This window comes from Eulemur rufifrons, chromosome 2 (assembly GCF_041146395.1).
Source record: "Eulemur rufifrons isolate Redbay chromosome 2, OSU_ERuf_1, whole genome shotgun sequence".
NCBI lineage: Eukaryota > Metazoa > Chordata > Mammalia > Primates > Lemuridae > Eulemur > Eulemur rufifrons.
The window spans coordinates 82,999,214-83,023,184 of NC_090984.1; the positions used below are offsets into that span (position 1 = coordinate 82,999,214).

Sequence of the window (23,971 nt, forward strand, 5' to 3'; positions counted from 1 at the left end):
AAAGAGAAGCATAGAAAGCATAACTCTGATCCTGTGTGCAATATGCTGTGTATATTTGGTAAGTACATAAGAATTAATGTTGGTGTTTTATCGGCAAGCAAATAAGAAAAACTAAAGAAGAGAAAATTCTGAAGATCTGAGGATATTGAGTGTATTATCACATTAGAGATATTGCAGCTGTGAAATTTAGAAACAGTTAATTATAGAAGTTAGAAACAGAAAATTATAAAAGCTTCAAAGAATAGGAGAATACAAATTATGGCAGATAAAAGATAAATAAAATAACCTTCTAATTAGATATAAATCACTATCCTGGCTTTTGTCATTATGCATGATAGGAAAGTAACCAATCTGAGTTCATTTTAAAATCCAAGGTCATTTGGAAAGCTTAGTGATAGAAAGAACTTTATTTCCTAGAAAGAAAAGCCAGGCTACAAAACAGGATGACACTGTCTTCCTCCCTGGGATGTCAGGAGAATTAAGTGAGAAAACCACATGAAATGCCTACCATGGGCCCTGCACATAATAAGTACTCAGTAACTACTGTCTTTCTTCCAGGAGATAGAAAAGTATAATTTAAAAAAATGCACATATGTGCATTCATATTTAAATTTTCAGAAGAAGAATATGACAAACATTATGAATTATGCAATCTATGACCTTGGAGCTTACAAGAATGAAGCAAGTGTGAGGAACAGAAAGATTCCATTGACTAAGAAAATAACTTTACTTTTTAGAGATACATACCAAAGTATTTAGGAATGAACTGGCATGATGTTTGTGACTATAAAACATTTAAACAACAAAAAAAAGATGAATATGGCAAAATATTTATAATATATAAATCTAAATGATGGGCATTTGGGTGTTCATTTAGCTAGACTCTCCACTTTTCTGTGTATTTTTGAAAATTTTAATAATGAAAAGTAAACAAAAAGATTATATAGACATTTCTATAATTTTGAGGTACAGAAGGTCTTTCTAAGAATAACACCAAGACCGAAAATCATAAAGGAGAAGACCAATAACTTTGATAACCCAAAACTTACAACTTATAAATCATAAGTAAGTTCAAAGACAAACAACACCTGGATCAAATATTCACAACACATGAGAAGCTTACTATCCTTACTATATTTTTTCTTATTTATGAGAGCTCTTTCTAAACACCCCAATAGAAAGGATAAGGACAAATAAGTCACACACCAAAAAAAAGATATACATAATCATGTGTCACCTAACAATGAGGATACATTCTGAGAAATACATCGTTAGGCAATTTCATCGTTGTAGGAACACCACGAAGAGTACTTACACAAACCCACATGGTATATCCTACTACACACCTACACTATGTGGTATAGCCTATTGCTCCTAGACTACAAACCTGTACAGCATACTCTACTGAATACTGTAGGCAACTATAACACAGTGGTAAGTATTTCTGTATCTAAACATATCTAAACACAGAAAAGGTATCAGTATTATAATCTTATGGGATCACTGTCATATATAACATCTGCTGTTGACCAAAATGTCATTACATGGCACATGATTGTAAATGGACATTAAAGATATGAAAAGGTGTTTAGTTTTGCTAGTATAAAAGAAATTAGAGTGAAAATATGAACATTTTATATGTATCAGATTTACAAACATTAAAAAAAAACAAAAGCCTGTAGGAAATAGACTCTCCCAATCACAGCTCGTAATTACTGGTGAGCACATAATTTGGTAAAACATTACTGAAGGAAATTTTTTAATATACATCAAAACATTTAACTGCATATAATCTTTCTCAACAATTCCACTTTTAGGAATTTAAAGGAGAAATGAGAATGTGAACAATGTGTATTATATTGTTTACTGGAATGATATTTATAACAAGAAAAATCAGAAACATGTTAAATGTTTAAGTTGTCTCTATAATATAGAACATATATTATATAATGTTTGTAGCCTTAAAATGATAATATTGACAGATATCTGACTGAAAGATCCCTAAAGATAGTGAAAAATGTGAAAATGCCACATGTATAGCAAAACAACCATTTTTGTTTAGAAAAGTTTTTATATATACCTAAAATTCTGGAAAACACTGTTAACACTAATTATCACCTGAAGTGGGTAATTTGTACTTTTATTTCGCATTATTCTGCATTTCTTGTACTTTATTTTATTTTATACTAAGCGTGGATTACACTAAAGAAAAATCTGTCAGCCATTTGGCCCCGTATCTTACTCTGCTCTCACCAAGCAAGTCAGAGGTTTCTGGGAAGCATCAAAGATGAAAATAAGGACAGGCACAAAGGAGTAAATGGAAGTGGTGTGTGTGTGTGTGTGGTCTGTGTGTGTGGTGTGTGTGTGTGTGTGTGTGGTGTGTGTGTGTGTGTGGTGTGTGTGTGTGTGTGTGTGTGTGGTGTGTGTGTGTGTGTGTGTGTGGTGTGTGTGTGTGGGTGTTAGTTCTAAGTGGTCTTTATGGCTGTGGTGGGAGAACACAGCGGCTTCTTCCTACAGGCTTTTTGATCCCTTCTGCCTCCTGGACCCTGTACAGACATCAGCACTTATTCCAGTGCTCTGTAGTTTGTCTGTCTGCTCTAGTAGGGTACAAGGTGCTGGTGTGCAGGGCCTGTGCCTTGGAAATCTTTGTAGTTCAAGTGCTTGGCTTGCTGTGAGCTTTCTGTAATGCCTGCGGAGTGGAGAATCTGTGAGCTCCCAAGTAGAAGAGGAGGGTAGAACCGGAGAAGGAGCAAGAAGCTGAGTTTGCTCCAGAGTCTAAACTAAGCGGCAGCCTAGATGGAGACCTAAAGGGACTCAGCATAAAATAAGTAGTTCAGAGCTCCGGACTTGGGCTTGAATTTTGCTTTTGTCACTTAACTTTGAGATCCCAGACAACTTACTTCACTTCCCTAAGCTCCCCTGTAAACTCGAGAAAACAGTAGTACTTACCTCTTACAGTTGTTGTGAGTTTTAATTAAGATAACACCTGGAAAGTGTTTAGCACAATGTTTGGCAAATAGTAAGCGCTCTATAAATGTCATCTCTGAGTAACTGTACCTGGCTTTGGTGCCCTCTTTCTGGTAGTGAGTAGAGGAAAGCAGGGGTCATGCAAAAGTGTACGGTGTTCCTACACCCAGGAATGATTTAATGAAACTGAGAAGCAGTTAAGGGAGGCCAGGAAGTAAACAACATGCTCTGGCTGGCTTCTGGATTCAGGGAAGGAATAAAAGCAAGGACCAAAAAAAATCCCCAAAACCCTGAATTCAATAAACATCCTACCCGACTGTCTGGACTACAAAATGCGATCAGGCTTATTATTGCACCAGCAGAGTAAGTCACCAACGGGACTGAGGAATGGGTTCAATGCATTTCAGGTAATGAAGTCAGAGAGAAACCCTGAGACTTCTGAAAACCGACCAACACATTTTATTTATTTTTTCTAAATTACATTACTCAATTTAATTTTTAACAGCGTCTGTCCAAAAGACTAAATCACAATGTCTCCTCCTGGGAAATGATTAATCTGGCAAACCTCAAATTGGGCAGTTATATTACTGGATATTTTTATGTGGCTCCAAGAACAATGTTTTTCATAGCATGCCTCAGTGGCTCTACAAACACACACATACACTCAGTTCTGTTTCCAGTATCTATACTCAACAGGGCAGGACAAATAAAAGACCTTTCATATTTTGGTGAACTTGATCCTACCAGGATATAATCTAGTTCCTGGTTTTGACCTGATGCCTTGCTTGGAAGCCACCGAGATATCTAATGGTCTTATGGTCACTTTTAGGGCACCTCCTAAAAGTTCTTATATGCAAATAGGAAAGGGCTTCAGCTCCATGTCACTTACTGGTAGAGATTTTTCACAGACTGTTCAGTGCTGGTCAAGCTGAAATATGGTCCTTCTCTCTTTAGGTCATCAGCCTCCCCTCGGCAGAAGCCCACCCGAGCTGGCAGCTGGAGCTGCACGTTGTAAGATTCCTTGGGGCGTGTTCCAAAGAACTGAAGGCCATTGGCAGGATAAAGAAAGAGGGCGTAGGTATCAGACCCATCAGATGCCAAAACTACCTGGAAAGTGTTCAGCTGTGGGGGAAAAAAAAATAGGAAACATCCTTAAAAAAAACAAACAAAAGAAGAAAAAACCAGAATATAACCAAAGCATCATAAAGTGCAAAGGATTTCCCCCTTCCCAGGACTTTTCCAAATTGTCTTTAAACATAACCTTCTTTAAAATTTCCTCTCCAAGTTACAAATCATTTTATAAGCAATATTACTTATTACTAAAAGCATCTTTTATCAGTTTTAGATTAATAGTTCAAATATGCATAGGTAAAACATAGGCTAAAAATATTTTTGAAGGTTTCAAATTTCTCTCATCCAAATCTCTTTCAGAGCTAAGAACAAGGAGCAAAATAAACTTGTCCACTCCCACAGTCACTGCCCTAGTTTACAACCCTAGGCTCTCGGCATCTCTCATCTGGATCATTCATTCATTCATTCATCAGTTTATGAAATGCCCATTATGGGCAGGCACTGTGTTGGGCACTGGCTGATGAATGGCCTCCTACTGTTCTCACAGCCTCACTCTCTTTTCTCGTCCATTACCCTTCCACACCAGCAGCAGAGTTATCCTCATTTCACAGCTGAGGAAAGGGTCAGGTAGCAAGTTCGCGGTGCCAGGCAGCCAGCTCCAGTCTGTGCCCGGCACCACTTGGCCATTCTAACCACTCCTCAGCACGCCCGTGATTTGTAACCTGGCTCCAAACTCCCTCCCCAGGCTCGGTTCCACTGCGTCTTCATCAGACTATTTAATAGTCCCCACTAGCACCATGTCTCTGCTGCTGCTACACTTTGCTCATGTTTCCCTGTGCCCAGAAATCCTCATAGCCTTCAAATGCTGCCACTCAGAGGTGTTTTGGATTCCCTGTAAAATTGTTTGTTCTCTGACCCTCCATAACACCTTTGTGAGTGTTCTAGTTAGCATTTACCTGATTTTGCTTGGTTAGTGGTTTACATATATGTAAACTCCATTCATTTTTCATTTGTACATTCAAACAGCTAAGTGTCTACTAAGCACTAGACATTATGCTGACGATAGAAAGAAGCAAAGGACAAAGAGATGCTGCCCAGGACAGTCTCACACTTTAGAAGAGGGGCTCAGCCTTGGCTGAAATTTTAAGAGAGTTATTGGAGTAGGTAGTGGAGGCCACAGAGGAGAATGTGTGCCCAAGGCCTCAGGTGGGGGTGGGGAGGCGTCGCAGAGGCGGCCTGTGAATGTTATAAACACTGCAGGAGCCAAGGCGGACCAGAGAGACAGACCAGGAGCCTGAATTAGCCACAAACTCGACACCCAGCTCCTTCTAGAATCACTCTTTAACATTCCACTTACATTTGCATTTTCAACAACACAGATTTCTGCCTTTACTTTCATCCAGCTATCTGCTCCCCAACCCCCCAAAAGACCTGTTAATGGTGCTTGTTTATCTCAAAAAGATGTTATATTTAGGACTCTGAGACTACCTCTCTCACTATATCACATTCCTTTTACAATTTGCTAAGGAACTGGGGAGGTATTTTTAAAATACTACTAACTTCATACATAATGTGACTTTTAGAAACGTTATTTATTTGATAAGTATTATATTACCTCCCCATTTTGCTAGACAGACAAAATTAGGCACAGAGAAGAACATTACATTTTACTAAATAAAACAGCAAGGAGGGAATGTTCACTTCCTTTAGTTCTGTCCTGAGTCCTCTACCCTGATAAGTTGCTCTAGCTCTTTTCTAATGTTAATTTTTCTTTTCAGTGTTTAATTCCAAAGCACGGTTTTGAGGTTTTGCTGATAGAACAAAGAAATGTAGGTGTTAACATGCTTTTCAAGACAAAACAAAATACAATAAACCTTTCTTTTGCTGTCTAACATAGAAAAAGTCATCTTTTTTTTTTGCTTCATTCATTCATTCAGTTCACAAGGTAATAGACAGGGGGGTCTGGAATATTTGTTAATGTTCTAGATGTTGATTGTTTCGTCAGCAAAGCTTGACTTTTCCAAAAACAAAAGGCAAAGAATGTTTTCTAGAATTTCTCAAAGCTAAAAAGCCTTAACTGCTGCCAAATGTAAACAAAGGCTGTTCTGCATCATGTCTGTACATAAGATATTCTACATCGTCAATTAATGTGGACTCAATAACTTCAGAGCTTTGCTTGAGTCAGCACAAATAAAGATCAACTAGGGAAAGAAAAGTACTCAAGGAATGTAAAAGAACCTTGTTTTAAAAAGCTAAGCTTTCAAAGCTCCTGGCATTGATCACCCACAATAAATGTAAGATAGCAGAAAATCCTGGTTCTAAGTTTAGAGAAATTCTGTAAGATAAGGAGGTTGTATAGACTGTGAAGAATTGAATGGAAGGGGGAGGTGGGGGGAGAAGTAAACAGGGCTGTGACAGGAAAAGTCTGGCTTTTTGCTGTGCAGTCCGGGTATTTAGCATTTCATTTTATTCGTTCATTCAGCCAACAAATTCATTTCAGTTCATTCAGCCAACAAATTCATTTCAATTAAAATTTATTCAGCATCTTCTATATGCCATCGCTGACACAAACACTTATTATAGGTGGCAAGTATCTAATTTCCTCATTTCCATTGAAATAGGCCAATATCAGAGGAAGAAAACAATTTCCTTTTAAGTAGAATTTACGATCCCAACTCCAAGAGTTGGGCTGTTTAAAAGCCACCCACACACCAAACGATCACTTGTAAAGTTCTCTGTCTGTTCTACAAAATTCTACATCTAATTGCTAAAGAGCCCACTTCATGAGGTCCTGAAGGGCTCTCCTCTCCAAGCACTTCTTGACTGGCTTCCAAACAGGAAAGGTCCTCGCATTCCTAGATACAAGCCTCTGCAAGAGCCCCACAGGCTCTGTCTCTGAAGGGAAACCCTCAGATGGGCTGCCAAACCCGACAAAAGGGTCACTGGTTCCCACCTCCTCCAGGAACCCAGGGCGGAGAGAGGGGCCTCCACAAGGAGAGGAGCAGCACAGAGAGGATCACCACCAGTGGCTGCAGCTTCAAGGTTTCTGCCATCCTGTTATCAGAAAGAGAAAAGCCAGAACCCTCGGCAGAAAACCAGGCAGGAGTCTGACTGTTCCTTCCAGGTATGGGGACATTACTGATCGATGGTGATTTGACACTCAGCAGAGCCAGGCTGATGCATATAACACATGCCCTTCTAAGAGTTTCTAATTTTTGCAATTCATTTAGTTAATTGCAGCCATCTGGCAAAAAATCAGAGTGGTGTCATCCCTCTTCCCAAGGGGTGCCCATAGAGGCATACCAAAATTAAAATGAAAAGTAAGAACAAGGGTGACTCCAACAGGGGTCACAAAGTTCTCTTTCCTGTCTTCCTTAGGGCCACATGCCGTCTGGAGTTGGATCATTGACTTCTGGCCTCCAGTGTTTGGTGTGAAAACTAACCTCCCTCCATTCCTTCCTACGATTCTTCACCTCCCATTGCCTGTAGGACACTGTCACACGCATGATCTTCCCTAATTCATTTTTCTGCACTAAATCCTACAGATCCTGTCAAAAATTCAAAGATAATCACTCAGTGCTATCACATACTTAATATTATACCCTTCCTGACACTGAGTCTTCAGCAAAACTTTAGCATTTCTTCAACCAATTTCCATGTATGTCTCTATTCACTCTGTCCTTCTCAGCTGTATCTCAGACTCAGGTCAAACTCTCTCAGATAGACTGTAAACCTCCACTCTTCTGGCCCTCAGCTCCACGTGTCAAAAAGCTACAACAAAGTCCTGCTTCTACTTCTCATTTCTCACTGGACTCCAACCCCCTCCGTCAATGACTATCATCCTTTGAACCATGTCAACATGCCTCAGTCCCCATGTTGAGGACTTCATTGGGCAATGTCTTAGTCTGTTTTCTGTTGCTTATGACAGAATACCTGAAACTGGGTAATTCATAAAGAAAAGGAATTTATTTCTTACAGTTACGGAGGCTGAGAAGTCCAACATCAAGGGGTTGCATCTGGTGAGGGCCTTCTTGCTGGTGGAGACTCTCTGCAGAGTCCCAGAGGCACTCAGGGCATCACATGATGAGACGGCTGAGTGTGCTATTTCAGTTCTCTCTCTCTCTTCTTATAAAGCCACCAGTCCCAACTCCCATGATGCTCCATTACTCCATGAATGGATTAACCCATTCATGAGAGCAAAGCCCTCATAACTCAATCACATTTAAAGGCCCTACCTCTCAATACTGCCACATTAGGGATTAAGTTTCAACATGAATTTCACAGGGGACAAACTTTCAAACCATAGGGGGCAACCTTCCACTCATCTGTCTTCCGTCACTGCCCCATGACTCCTTCATTCATTTCTCCAGCCCCAGCTCACTCAACTTTCTCCCAGGACATGCCCTGCTCAGAACAATCTCTTGTGCTCCTCATTCTTAATATCCATTCTTTCAGCCCTTTTGACCCAACTTAAATTTCAGACCAACAAAACATTCCCCACAATACTCAGATATGTGTAACCTAGTTCTCTATAACCTCCATCCTAAAATGACAACAAAATAGTACTCCTCCCTCCAAAAAGACACAGCTAAAGTAAACATTAGTCCTCTTTATGTCTTCAATCAGTAAGTATTTCGAAGGTCAACACCTTGACTTCTCTGTTCTATGAAGTGCCTATAACAGTTCAAGAAATCTCAGATTACTTAAATTGATAAACACTATTTGTTCAAATATTTTTCAGATGCAATTATACCTTGACATTCCTGTGATATCAGATACAACATCCTGTCACACCCAACACGCATATTCATGGAGAGAAAGGGCACCAACTGAAATTGTTTTAAATGGTAAAGATGCCATTCCTCTGATATCTTCCAGTTTCCAGTAACTTTGCAATATAAGGTTAGTATGCCAAGATTTAAGAAAACCATGTAGTGCTCCCACAGTCCTTCAAGCAAAGTAAATTACTGCTTGCCAAAATCTATCTCCAAAGAACTATTAAAACAAGAACTCAAGTCCCAGAACTCTTTATTCAGAAGAACCTTCAATGTGGGTAATTGAAAAAACATCCCCAATCCAAACAGAATCCTCGTCTCCTTTCTACATGAAACAGATTCTGAAGCCAACTCAGCATATGGCAATGTCTGAAGAAAGATTTTAATTAGAAAAGTAAAAGGGACATGGAATCCACAAAACTTTCCCCATCCTAACTCTCCCTGCTCAAGAAAGGCCCAGACAAAGGTAATTCAGGAAAACTTGTATTTAAACAGTCCTGTGCAAAGGACTTATATATCATGGCATCCTTACAGGATAGAGATCAGTGACAATGGGCAAGCAACTTAACCTCCTAGAGAGGACAGATGCCATCTTTCTAGAGCTAAGAAACACTCTGAAGAGTTAAAATTGAGATAAATCACAGTTTCAGTCATAGAGTATGACATTTTAGATTTAAGTTTAAATTCACAGAAGGAAGCCCTTCCCTACTCCAGGAATAAGGCATTTCTCCACTTACCAAACCACCCTAACCCTAACCGGATGCCCATTTGGAGTACTTCAAGAGTTGCTGACAAGACTAAACAGTAGGCCAGGTGCGGTGGCTCATGCCTGTAATCCTAGCACTGTGGGAGGCTAAGGCAGGAGGATTCTTTGAGCTCAGGAGTTTGAGACCAGCCTGAGCAAGAGCGAGACCCCATCTCTACTAAAAATAGAAGGAAATTAGCTGGACAACTAAAAATATATAGAAAAAATTAGCTGGGCATGGTGGCACATGCCTGTAATCCCAGCTACTCAGGAGGCTGAGGCAGGAGGATCGCTTGAGCCCAGGAGTTTGATGTTGCTGTGAGCTAGGCTGATGCCACGGCACTCTAGCCCGGGCAACAGAGACTCTGTCTCAAAAAAAAAAAAAAAAAAAAAAAAAAAGACTAAACACTGGGGGCCTGCGTTCTTTTACTTTCTCCAGTTAGAGACTGTAGAAAATATCTAGGACAGTCTCCTGTAAACTAAGGAACATGTAAACTGGTGCCTGGAAGGCAATTAGGCAAAAACTACCAATTGGTAGCTTGGCCTACCAGTCACACTTCCTGGACTATCAACTAAGAACATGTGCAAAGATTTAGCTTTTTAAAAAGTGCTTCATGCTTTTATTTATAATAATGAAAAGTTGGAAATAACCTTAATGACCACCGGGAACACCGGGTTAGTAAACTGTGGTAAATCCACTAGATATAGTATTATACCGTCATTACAAATGTTGTTGTATAAATATATTTATTGACAATGAAACATATTCACAATACACTATTCAGTGGGAAAAAAAAACGGTATGTGCAGGGTGAACCCATCGTTGTTAACAGCAATGGAGATGTGCATAAGAAAAAATTCTGGAAAGCATATGCAAGAAAGTGTTTGACAGTGGTGGGGAAATCAGTGGTTGTTCTTTTTTAAATTCCCTGTATTTTCTGACTTTTGCTTTAATGAGTAGATAGTTAGAAATACTAGTATACTTAGAGGTGATTTTTAAAATAAGCAACCAAACAGTAAACGGCCTTATGTTCTGAGGGGTTCCCAGATCTGCACTCTGGGTCTCATATCTCCTAAGCAGTTTTTCTCAATAGAGTGACCACCTGTCAGAGCCTCAGAAGATGTCTAGGGACAACAGCCTTCTTCACTTTCAAACCACTTCAGCCCTGGTGCCACCAAATGATACATCAGGTTCAGTGCAAGAGCAGACTCAGAGGAAATTCCCAGCCGGTCCCTGGGTTTCCGCCCAGAATTCAAGCCCATCCCTCAATTCGCTCAGTGGTCAAGCATCCCTGGTCACTTACCTCCCCCGAGGGCGCTGCCCCTCGTGTGACCTCCTCATAGGCGCCCACCTGCTCCCAGGTGGCCAGGAAGACGTGGGTGGGGGTGAAGCGTGCGGCAGAGCGCGGGAAGCCTGCGCGCACATAGCGGGTGGCCAGGCCCAGCACTGGCGGGGAGGTGTCCTCGCGGTACAGGACCCGGCCCCTGCCGTTGCTCGTGTCGATGTCGGCCAGGAAAGGGGCGATGGCCGGGAAGTCTGTGGGGAAATCATCGTCCACATACTGAGTCTCCCTGGGGAAGTCCTGGGTGGAGATGATGCCGTTGGTGCCCACCTAGGAGAGGGGCAAAAAAGTGACGCTTGCTCAAGCCCAAGGGCGGCCACCCTGTCGCGCAAGGAAGGAAGGGGACTGCCCAGGGCAAGAAGCTTCCCCTCTCTCACCGACTAGGGAGTCAAGGTTCAGGCAACCAACGCAACTTCGGCGACGGTTCCATCCCCTACCACTACCCCACAGAATGGTACAATAGGTCCAGGAGCCCTAAAACCCGTTCACCATCTTCTAACTGCCCCCCACCCCGTGACAACCCTGGAGCCCCATGTCCCTGAGGAGAAAGCCTCCCGGTCCGAGGAGGGAACACCCCACTTCTGCAGACGTGCACAGCCTTCTCGCGGTCCTAACTGCAAACCCCAGTCGCCACCGGAGCAACGCCGCCACCTCTTCTGCCTGGGACGCGTACGTGGCTGCGAACAATTCTCGCTCTCCCCCTCGAGGTAATTCTTGCTCCTCACAGCTGCCGGTCAGGCAGCAGCATCTCTTCCTAATTGGGTCCCACCAGAGGGACGCTAGGGTACAACCGGGGGTGGGGACTAATTCCTCCCCTCCGAGGGCAAGGTTTCGGTGAGATTGACCCTGTATCAACCACTGGGAAGAAGCAGGGAGAAAAGTGCCGAGTCGCGCAGCAGGAGGGGGCTGAACTTACGTAGAGATTGCTGAACTGGGCTTCGTAGAAGCGCAAGGGAATAGCCAACTTCACCGCGGCTGAGCTCTCGTCGTCGCCTTCCAGCAGGAGCTGGTCCCCCCACAACTCCCCGTGGGGAAAGAGCTCGCCCGGGTGCAGCGCCGCGACCCGCGACAGCAGCAGCAGCAGCAGCAGCAGCAGCAGCGGTGGCAATGGCAGCGCCGGCCGCCCGGCCGCCCGGTCCCCCCGCATGCTCGCTCGGCCCGTGGGCTGCCCCGCCGCAGAGCGCGTCCCGGCCCGGCCCGCCTGCCCACTGGCCGCGCCGCGCCACCCTCGAACCTGGAACCCCGGGGCGCCCAAGCGGGGCGGGATTCCAGGCCCGCCCAGCGCGCTGGTTGGCTGCGGCCCTCGGCCGGCGACCAATCACCGGCTCTGAGAAAGTTCGGCAGCTGCCACCACATCTGGTTCTCGTTAAGTTTTCTAAGGCAGCGGTCGCGGGAGCGGCGGGGCTGGCGAGGTAAAAGCCCGTGGCCGGGGCTGCTCCGAGTCGCTCCTCCTCCGGTCCGCTCCTGAGAGCCTGTGGGTCAGCCTCCCTTACCCGCGGCCCCGCGGTCCCGACAAGCCACCCCCCCCCCCGCCTCAACCCCTGGGACCAAATAGCCCGCAAGGTCCGAGGGCAGCGGCGTTGCAGGAGGTGACCTCAGCGCGCAGGGCCCGCGCGGCGGTGTGTGCAGCGCTGGCTGCGCGGTGTGGCCCTGACAGGCTGGAGGAGCGGGGGCGGGAGCTGCAGTTACGGTATGAGGTTTGCACCCTGCCCTGGGGTCTCGGGCGACCCTGGTCCCCAGGGCCAGGCCCTCGGTCCGAGTAGCAAAGGGGCATTGTCGCAGTCGCCTCGGCCGCTTCGCTCCACCCAGAGTCGCCCTGAGAAGAAGCGCGCCTTTGTACGAAGCGGGAGGGACTGACGCCTAAGTTCCGTCCCCCTCCCGGAGGCTGGCCGCAGGGGAGGACCGGGCCCCCCTCTGAAAATCCCTTCCCCGGGGAAAACCGCAAAGGGGAAGACCATGAAACGCGCCTGTGTGTGATCCGCTCTGTTTGGGGCGTAGGGCGAGGCATTCCGTTAGGGCACCAAGCAGACGTGGGCGAGCCGCCCGGGCGGGGGAGCCCTGGGCTCTCCCGCCCGCCGCCCGCGCCGTCGGAGCTGCCCTGGCCGGCGGCCGCGGGTGGTAACCCGAGCTGCTCCGCAGGACTGGAAACCGCGCGCAACCGCTAAGCCAGCGGCGCAGGAGAGGGGGAACCCCATCCACCATAAACATCACCTCTGCGAAGCCTCAGGAGCCGGAGGAGATTTTATTACCGCTTTTATCAAGAGGTTGAAATATCCCAGTCTGTTTTCTCTCTCAGGCCCCCCACAGGGTCCTTAGAAGCAATGGTATTTAAAAAGAAAGGAAAAAAGCAAGCCCTTGAAAATTCCTTAAGGGACTCTGGAAAGACAGATTTCTCTTTGTAGGTGTTTATTCCAATTTTACAAACTCTTATGGGCCCACAAGATCCTGACCAAACGCTAAAAACCTTGACGATGTCAGACTGTGGGACCCGCAAGCATAAACAAAATGGAAAACTGGCCCAAAGCAGTTGCTTCCTCAGACTGTGGAGAGTTGTATATTTGCTGTTATAAAAATATCTTTATGCTTGCACATATATTTTCTCACTCTTTCTGAGGTCAGGTATTTTCATTTTACCGAGGATGAAATGAAGGCTCAAACCCATTGGGTGACTTGACTTGCCCAGGGTCACCTAAAGTTACTCCCTGATATAAAATCCTTCACTGGCCCCCTGTAGTTTTTCCTAAATCAGCTAATAATAATGGTAATTTACATTTGTTCAGTGCTACTTAGCCAGAAGCTACTGGGGCAGGCAGACTTTAAGATGGTTGCCAATGGTCCCAATTTCTTGGTGATCCCTCCCTTGCATAATCCCTATCCCAGGAGAGCTGGCTGACCTGTGACTTCTAACAGAGTGGCAGCAGTGAAAAGACATCACTTCAGTGGCATCAGGCTAAATAAGATTGTGACTTCTGTCTTGCTAGCAGACTCTCTGTCACTGACTTTGATGAACAAGGTGCCATGTTGGCTGACACCTCAGCCCTGGCTGACACTTTGATTGCAGCCTTGTGAAAGATCCTGAAGCAGAGGACCCAGCTAAGCCAATGTCCAGATTGCAGATCCAGAGAAACTGTGAGAACTATAATATGTATTATTAACACTTTAAGCTATTATGTTTTGAGATAATTTGTTATGCAGCAATAGACAACTAGATATAGCCAGACACTGTTTAAAGGAAACCTAAGGCTTAGAGGGGTTAAAAAAAATCAGTTATTATCACATTTCTGGTAAGTACCAGAGCTGAGATTTGAACCCAGTTCTTTCTGATCTCTAAACCTCTACTCCTAACCACTAAATTATATTGTAGCAAGGCCCTTTGGAAAGTAGCTTTAGCCTATGTTTTTAACTTTGTCTTCTGTCAAAGCCACCTTTCAGCTGAGACTTTAGTTCTCAAAAGCAACATCCTATTTTGTGATTTAGAACATCCTCACATGCAAGTCCTTTTATCTACAGTGAGATTTCCCAGTCAATCTCAAGGCAACACCTACTCTTCCTTCAAGACTTGAACCCCCTCCTTCAGGAGGCTTTCTGGAAACCACAGTTTGATTTAGAAGCCCCTTCTTCTTCCATCCGTGTGCCATGCGTGTGCCATGCGTGTGCCATGATCATATGGTCTACAACACATATCTCCTATAATCCTGATCTCCACATGTCCCCCTCACCACCACTGCGGCATCTTGAGGGCAGGGATTTTGTCTCTTTCAGTGCCTGCCACAATGCCTGCCTGGCTCATTAGATGTGTAAGAAATGTTTGTTGAATGAGTGAAGACAAGTAAGCCAGCCTGGGACTAGGACCCAGGTCTGCTGGCTCAAACTGCAACATTCTTTCCCCTACACCACCTTTCCTGCTAATCGGACCTGACTCTTGTAATCCTCTTTGCCAGGCTGCCTAGCAACTCACCTACCACTGCTCTCCAGTTTTTGTCATTCTTTCATTCATTCATCCATTCAACAACAATTTCCTATGAGTTTACCATGACAGACACAACTCTGCAAGAAATAAAGGAGTACAAGATGTGGCCCCTGACCTTAAACAGCTTATGATCTGGTTGGGAAAACAGAGCATAAATATGAAAAGAAAAGCAATGTTACCATGTAGCATGCATTTAATAGCAACACTGGCAAAAAGAGCCCTTGAACCAAGAGGGTGTCACTAGTTTTGAATCTGATGCTATCTGAGTACAAAGAAATAGATCCAAGGAGCTAAAATGAGCAGTCTTGTTTCTCTATCTGCATAAGGTGGCTGAATTCTCCCTGAAATAGAGGCTTTGGACAGCTGCGCTTAAAGAGACATTCCTTTGAGCCTTTATTCTAATATTGTTTTTAAAAGACTGTATGGCACCAAGAGTAGTTTCTCCTTTAAAATGTCACTTTGTGTCTTTGGGAAAAGAAAAAATCTGTCATAGCTATTTCACTGGTCAAAGTAAATACCGAAGAAATACTTCTCTTGTATCCACAGTTCCCTTTGCGAGAGTAGAATTTCCATGATCTGCTAGACTGACTGAAAAGGCAGAGGCCCCTTTCAGGCTAGAAGCTATGGAGGACTTCTATACCAGTTTTTAGCCCTCTTGGGTTGGGTCCTCACATTTGGGTCCTCAAAGATCTGAGCATTGCTTGAGAAGTACAATTATTTAGTTGCAACACTTTTCATCCCAAACCAGCGATGGTACCAGATGTTTTGCCAATAGACCTCAGCAAAAGTCTAGTTATATATAACTAATATAACAAACTAGTGATATTAGTTTGTGGCTATATTTCTGTTATAAATACCAAAACTTCAAGAATGATGACACTTCCTGTTATTTTAATCAAGGGAATGAAAACGCATTTGCTCCACAGTGTGGCAAATAGATGTTGGTATTCAAGAGCAAATTCTATGTATACCACGGAGTGGTGTTGTGTATATGTTTATATTGGAGGTGGTCTTGGCAGAAAATGTCCCAGTTATTGTTGCACACTGATTCTTTGCATAATTTTACTATGCATTAAATTCCAGGGTGGGTGTGCGAGCATGTAGAAAAAAAATAGACTTGAGCAAATTAGCATGTCTTCCCAGACTCAGGCTTAATTAAAATTAGGTTAAGCCTAAGAAAAACCATGGAGTAAATATTTAAATGTGCAATATGAGTCTTTCAATCTTTTGATAATGAATCACTGTAGATGCAATTTTGCCACAACATATTTAAACAGAGAGAAGGTTGATGTAGCAGACAGCATTACCCTTTTATTCCTTGGTTTCGGAAACCCCATATTGTTCAGGTAAAGGGTAAAGCAAGCCCAGGAGTGGTTGGCTCCTCTCTTAGCACTGGCAGATGAAGTAAGATTGGTGGAAGCCAATCATGATTATGCCTTTCCCCATACAGTGATGTCTCCTGTATCTTCAACCCTTTCCTGTTGGCCCTTTCCCCTATGCCTCTAACTACTTCCCAGTCTTACTTGTAAAAATCCTACTTCCTCGTTGGCTTAGTTTTATTTCTCTGAATTTCAAGCACTTCACTGGAAAGGAATTTATTCTTGCTGCCTGCTTCACTCCACAACAAAAATAATTTTTCCACCTCCATCACTGAACTGCCCAGGCAAAGACCAACAGTGACGTTATACTAATCACACTACCCAACTTGACAGGTAATTTTAGTCTTTATCTTATTGGATCTTTTTGGTGCTTCTGATCCTACTGGCCACTCACTTCTAGACATCCTCTATTCTTTTCACTTCTCTGGCCATTTCTTTGTGGTATCTCCTGTGAGGTTCTTATCTTCTGCCTTCAGTATCTAAAATACAGTGTTACCATGGCCTACGGCTGCTCTTCTCTCTCCATGCTGTCCTTGGGTGTCTTGATTCCTCAAATGGCCTCACCTCCCACGACCTTCAAATAAATCTTCAGCCCTCAGCCTTCACTTGAGTTTTGAACTTATATCCAATTACCTGTTGAACATCTCCCTGAGATAACACCTGAAGCCCACGTCTAGGAGAACTAGATCCATTACTCAGAATTTCTGAGTTTTCAGTTTCAGTTAATGGCAACAATATCCACTCCTTCTTTATCACTGTTAACCTGTCTCAGGTCCTCCATCATCTCTCAGCTGCTAGCTTTTGTGGCAGAAATAATAGGTTAGCTTCCTGAGTACGTACTTCCAACCTCCTTCTCCCTTGCCCACATTTTCCTCAGCTTCTCTTGCAGCCAAAGGTGACCATCTGGTATAGTTCTGACCTAACTACCAGAAATCTGATGGAAGTCTGGTGGTTTCTGGAAAGGCTCTTGTGCTGATAATGAAAGGGAATAGCAGCATCTTTCCCCATTCTTACTGCCTTAAACACGGATGTGATGTTTTGAACTTGGCCAGCCATCTTCTGACTGTAAAGTGACACCTATGAGGACAAAAGCATGGCCAAGCAAAAACACAGAAAGCAGATAAGTATCTGAGCCACTCAGTCACCAGACACCTTGTCATGTGAGAAAACAAACCCCTAATTGCTTAAGCCACAGTTACATGCAGCAGTACCAAGTCCTACCTGATACAGTCTTTCCCTAAATTCTTTCTCTATGTATATCTAAAAACACTTCTGACCACCATACATCCCTGCCTAGCACCCGTTAGCAGAGCTCCCTCCCCTTTGGGTAAAGCTACAGCTATCCGGCCAGGGTAGGAAGGTCGTCGTAGCTTGGCTTCTGTCTGTCGTCTCCTGCCTTTCCTGCCTTACGTCTTTATCAATGCTGAACTGTCTCTAGGTTCCCATCCACACCAGCAGCTGGCCCCTGGTGTGCCTCCGTGTGTCCTGTTCCTTGCCTGGAACACCCTTTCCATCTCTGAAGATCTCTTGTTCCCTCCAATACTCAGTTTAGACATTGCATCCAGCGGCAGCCTCTCTCGGGTCCAGCTTCCATGAAGAACCTCTCCTCTGTACATCCCCAATACCTGGGCACACCCCTGTCTTAGCTCCTCACCTGAAACACTGAAATGGTCCATTTGTGTCTGTCCCTTCACCTGGATAAAGGGCCTCAAGAGTAGTTTTCATGTAATGATACACTATTGTGTATCTTTATTTCTTGTGTCCTCTTATCTACTTAGTATCTCCCTTTCAGACTGTTTCTTACCATGAGCATAGGAAAGAGTCGGACCTTAGAAATGTATTCCTTGACAGTCCCACATGGACACCAGAATGTGAATCAACACTTGAGGACTGGGCTGTCTCCTCCTCATTCTGTGTCTCATGGGTCTAGAACAGTACCTACTTGTTACAGAAGGGCTATTCAGCAAACCTTTGTTGATGTGAGTTGAAAAAAAAAATGCTGTGAAGAAATCTTTCATAACTCCTAGACTTTTTTTTTAGTAATCCACTCCCTGATTCTTTGCATATTTGTTACATTCTCGATTCTTGCTGGAAAAAATAGGGATTAAAAGGTTTGGCTTTTATGTTAGCAGATGAGATCCATTCACTGCTAATTATATTTGAAGATGTTATTGCTAATGGCATTATTTTCCTCTAGAAAGAATAGTGTAGAAAGGCCAATACTGCTCTCCCCTCCTGTAACTCCTACTGAAAGCACAGGCTGAACCACACAATTTAGCACTTAATTTCATATTAATAACATCAGTATCCATCTTTTTCACAAAGACTTCTTTCCTCACCCATACTGTAAGTTCCTCAAAGGTTCTACTTTTCACTTCCTTTAAGACTCCTACCGCTGCCTAACACAATGTTGAATAAATAAAGGCTGGTCAACTTCTAATGAGTTGGGTGACGCCCAAGAGTGACGCCAGCGTGTGCTGTCTCCGTTGGGTAGTGGCTGCGGCTGTGTTTCCAGAGGTTATTGACCTTGGCTGCTTCTTTCCTAGACATGCTGTGCTTCTTACAAAATTGAGTCAACTCATTTCTGTTGCATGTGACCTGCTGGCCACTGTCACTTCCTCTAGAAGTTGGTGCATGAGTCAGAACAATGCTAATGAAGCCAATAGTAATAGTAATAATAATAAAGGAAGCCTTAACTGAAACTTTATAATGTACCCCAGCAGTCCCCAACCTTTTTGGCACCAGGGACCATTTTCATGGAAGACAATTTTTCCACGGACCAGGGAGAGGGGTATCGTTTTGGGATGATTCAAATGCATTACATTTATTGTGCACTTTATTTCTATTATTATTACATTGTAATATATAATGAAATAATTACACAATTCACCATAGGTTGGGGACCCCTGATGTACAGAACTCTGGCTAAGGACCATACATGCAATATATGCATTATTTCATTCACCCAATGAACATGCCTGTTTGCAGATAAAGAAAATGAGCTGAGAGGGATTAAGTAACTTGATCAAGAACCCAGCCAGCAAGGGTTGAAAGCAGAATTTCATCCCAGAAGGTCTGACTCTAGGACCCAAACTTTTTACCACCCAAGACTATAGAGCTGGTGCTCTGGTAGCCCGGTTGCTTTGCTCAGGAACATGGTCATAGACTGTACCTCTAATTCTGCCAACCTGATGAAAGAATTCTAATATTCCCTGTCATTTATAAAGTTGGAATTGTATTATCTTTATCGAATACCATTTTATAAATGCTCAGAAAATTATAAATATCTAAATTTTGTAGAGGAAACATGACTCCATACCCTTAATGAGTTTGCAATCTAGATTTGAAGATAATAATAACTATAATTTATTATTTGTTATGTAGCAGACACTGTAATACACTATTTGCAATCCTTATGACAACATACAAGAGAGGTAAAAAGAGATTCTGAGAATTTAAGTGACTTGCTCAGGCTACAACAGCTAGCAGTAGCTGAACTGCCCCAAGGGGCCACATCACACACAAACATAGTTATGCTTCATTAATCTGGTAACAGGAACCTGGTTCATAACCATCCAGAATGACTGTGAATTCTGAAATGAATCAGAAATCCTCCAAGCATGAACATCAGAAATCACAATAAAGAATGAAGAAAAGAGAAATGTGAAGGCTACAAAATCTCCTCCATCTTTGATTCCATTGAGAGAGATATATCCCCAAGCAGTAGAATGTCCACATCAGACACTATTCATGTTTCTTGATACTGTAATACCACTGCCAAAATTAGCATGGGGAAGAACAAGGTCTCACATCTTAAATAATGTGCAGGGGGCTACATTCCAAAGCTGCTCTTCTTTTTTCTTTTTTACCATGGACACACAGCCTGATAGATAGCCCGTGAGTTCCACAGCGTGCATTCCCCACTGACAAAGTCAGATGGGAAAGGGGTCCCTTCCTCTGTGAGGGTTTGATTACCGAGGAGCCGGAGCAGACCTCAGGAACAGCTGTGGTTCTCAATAATAGCTGCACATCAGAATCACCTGGGGAACTTTTTAAACTCTCAAAGCCCAAACCACATCCCAAACCAATTAAATCAGAATTCCTTGGGTCAGACTGAGGAATCAGAACTAAGATTGAGTCCCACTGTTGTATAGACATCTTATACATACATTTTTCTTTGGTCAAAGTACTGATTGGTTGAATCTATTTTCAATATTTTTTCAAGATAAAAGAGTCTCTTTTATAGTTTATGGTGCAAAGCAGTAAGATTTAAGGAAATTCTTCAAGAGTTTGCACAGATTCAATACTTTTGTTGGGGGGGGGGGCGTGGAAATATGATTTTACCATCTCCGTGGCCAATTTTTATAGGAGAGTAGAAGAAAAAAGCAAGGCTCCCAAATGTTCCCAATTATATGTCAACTCTGTTAACATACATCTGTGGCTTACAGAGCTTCCTTTGATGAACCACACTAAATATTGCCATGTCAGGCAGCAGGCAGAGAATTTGGTCAGGAATTAACCACAATCCAACCCTTGGCAATAGTTTCCAGGACACACCTGATATTTGATATGCAGCCTAAGGGACATATCATTTCTCTATATTCCATCCTTGTATTAACTTAGATCATCATAAAATAATGTACTTGGATTGTATTTTACCACCTGCAAAAAAAAAAAAAAAAAACTTGACTAAGACTGAATTTATGCTTTTGACTTTTTACAGAAGGTCTTTATGAGAAAAATCAACTTGATATACTTTTCTGTATCTTTCTGTAAAACTACATTCAAAGACATTGTCTACTATTTTAATGAATTTTCTCATATAAGGTTTATAAGTAAAATGTCTCCTAAAATTTGGGACCAGGACTAAGTGGGTAGCCAGTCAAACTGGGTGCCTCTTAATTACACTTTGAGAAACTCCATGTGGATCACTTGGCGCCAGCCAGAAAACCCAAGAGTTTAATCCAGAGTTCATTTCATTTTAGAAAAGCATTTGAGTTGGATATCAATTCTTCAAATTTGTTGGGCTGAACACTGAACAAGTCTCCCTTCACACCAACCCAGTTGTCCTCCCGTTCCATTGCTGTCCATGGCACCACTATTTCCTCTGACACTCAAGCTGGAAATGACCATCTGACTTCCCACTCTCCCTCTCACTGATACCCAGTCACTTGACAAGTGCCACAGATCATAAATCCACGGAAATCAAAATGTCATCTATTTTAGCCCCTGATGCATTCCCAGCCTCTACCGCAATACCTGACATACGGTAAATGTGCAATAAATATTTATTGAAAGAATGATGTGGTGACTCATGCCTATAATCTCAGCTACTTGGGAGGCTGAGACAGGAGGATCACTTGAGGCCAGGAGTTTGAGGCCAGCCTGGGCAACATATCAAGATCCCATCTCTAAAAAAATAAATAAAAATTAAAAAAGTAAAAAGAATGAAGTTCGTAGATACACTTCCTACAAAGTGTCTTGTCCCCTTCTCATTCTCACTGTCATCATATAGGCACAAGTCTCGCCACCTTTTCCGTGACAGTTATATCACATGACAGGTTATATCTTGTCATGATATAATGCTCACTGGTCCTTCTTATTCTAATCTATCCCTGCTTCAGTCCACATGCTCCAGTCTATTGGAGTTCAGCTGCTGCTGATTAAACATCCTAAAATACCTTAATATGCCCCATTCTTAGCTCAAAGGCATCCCTTGACCTAGCATTCAAGATGAGTGTTTGAATTGTTCGTACATCTGCTTCTAATAATAACTACATGGAAATGGAAGAGGAAGCAGAGGCCCAACCATGGCAGCTATGAAGGAAGAACTGGAAAGGGTGAGAGTGGGGACAAAGAGCCAATGCCCCTTTCAGGTCGTGGGAATGAAAGACGGGCATGGACATGAAAGCAGGTGGAATCAGTGAAGCACCACAGAGAGGGTGTTTTATTTGTCAGTAATAGATGTCCGTGAAGATAACACCACGTAGGAAAAAAGAAAAAAAAATAACCTCGAGTCAGAAAGAAAGAAAGAGAAAGAAAGAGAGAAAGAAAGAAAGGAAGGAAGGAAGAAAGAGAGAAAAAAGAAAGAGAGAGAAAGAAAGGAAGAAAGAAAGAATTTCAGCCTATCAGAGAAACAGCTGTCTCATTTTAGAAAGACTCTGTTGTAGGTTTTGGTTCATAATCTTACTAGATTAGAACAATCCTTACATTTACAAAGGAGTTTGTGGTTTACAATGTGTGATTCACATGCGTCATCTCTTGTAAGTCATACCAACATCCTTGAGAGATGAGCATTGGTATCCTCATGGAGAGGGTGGGTGACACACCCAAAGTCACCTAGCTAGGAAGGGGCAGTACCTGATGTAATCTGCACTGTGGAATTTTGTTTGTTTGTCTGCAGACACATTATCTGTGTTATCCTGAACCAAAACCCTGGACTTTGGATGTGAAGTTTGGTGCATTAGACCCTCCACCACGGCTGTCTCTTTTCTCTAGCACTCACCATTGCTGTAAGTAGCCCTGGAGTAATCATGCACTGTAAGTAGTAGAAATAATAATAATATATATCTTTTATCAAATGTTTCACGATCCAGGCATGCATTATTTCATTTAATCCTCCTAGCAACTCTTTAAAGAGAATGATATTTTTTATCACCTTTTATATCTATGAAGTGAGGCTCAGAGAAAAAAATTAGCTAACACAGCTACTAAGTGGTGCGGCTGAGATCTGACCCTGAGTAGGCTGACTCAAAACCCTGAGTACTTAACATCATGATGCCATGTTCCCTAGAACCTTATGAACATCTCTGCCTTTCTAAATTGTCCTTTAATTGTGTCATTTGGTCAGGCGTGGCAGCTCATGCCTGTAATCCTAACTTTGAGAGGGAGAGGAGGGAGGATTGCTTAAATCCAGGAATTCCAGGTTACAGTGAGCTATGATGATGCCACTGCACTCTAGCTGGTACAACAGAGTGAGACCCTGTCAAAAAAAAAAAAAAAGTGTCATTTGTCTCCCATTGCCATTTCTTTAACTTTTATTCTGTACAAGAACGTACAGTGTACTGATAAACAGGGACATATATCAATTAATGATTCAGGAAAAATCCTAAGCATTATGTACCCTTGAGCTCCATTATGGATTTGATCTACTTGGATTTCACACATTTTCTTCCTTATTTCATAGACTTGTCACCTTTTAAGACTGAAGGGGGTCTGAGAAATCCTGTAATCTAACCCCCTCATTGTGGTGTGACAAAACTGACTCGGAATGATTCAGTCACTCATTCAAGTGTCACAGCACAAACAGTAACAGAGAAGATGTTCAATTTCCCAGTCTAGTGGTCAGTGAGCCAAAGTTCCAGCCCTCCTGTCCCACATCAAGCCAGAGATAAACGGAGACAGAACAGAATCCTCTCTCAGATCAGCGCAGAGAACCAGTGACGCGCTCTTTCTGAGCTTTCTGGCTACTACTTCTTCAAACACAGAGTACATAGGAAGGGCTTAAGAGCCCTTTGTCCACTTGACCTAGATATCAGAGCATTAACTAGCTAGTTGGGATTGTAAAGAGCTTCTTTAGCCCCTACTTGAAGCATCTGGCTGCCACAGTAAACAGAATAACAGGTAGGATGGAATACGCAGAAAGCTGGCTTCATGCTCTTCCTTCTTTTCTGGCAGGAGGGAGAAGGTTGTTTATTACAAGAAAGGGAATAAAAATAAAA

At 42.9% G+C, this 23,971-nt stretch overlaps 1 protein-coding gene across 1 annotated transcript in view; it reads right to left on the reverse strand.

The window, feature by feature from the left end:
- Window positions 1–12,048, reverse strand: part of NID2 (nidogen 2) — a 58,578-nt gene extending 46,530 nt beyond the window's left edge. The window contains exons 1-3 of the mRNA XM_069464891.1: window positions 11,818–12,048; window positions 10,863–11,171; window positions 3,857–4,089 (exon numbers count right to left, since the gene is read on the reverse strand). Of these exons, the coding sequence (XP_069320992.1) occupies window positions 3,857–4,089; window positions 10,863–11,171; window positions 11,818–12,048 (773 nt within the window). The remainder of the gene's footprint in view (window positions 1–3,856; window positions 4,090–10,862; window positions 11,172–11,817) is intronic.
- Window positions 12,049–23,971: the final 11,923 nt, after the last annotated feature.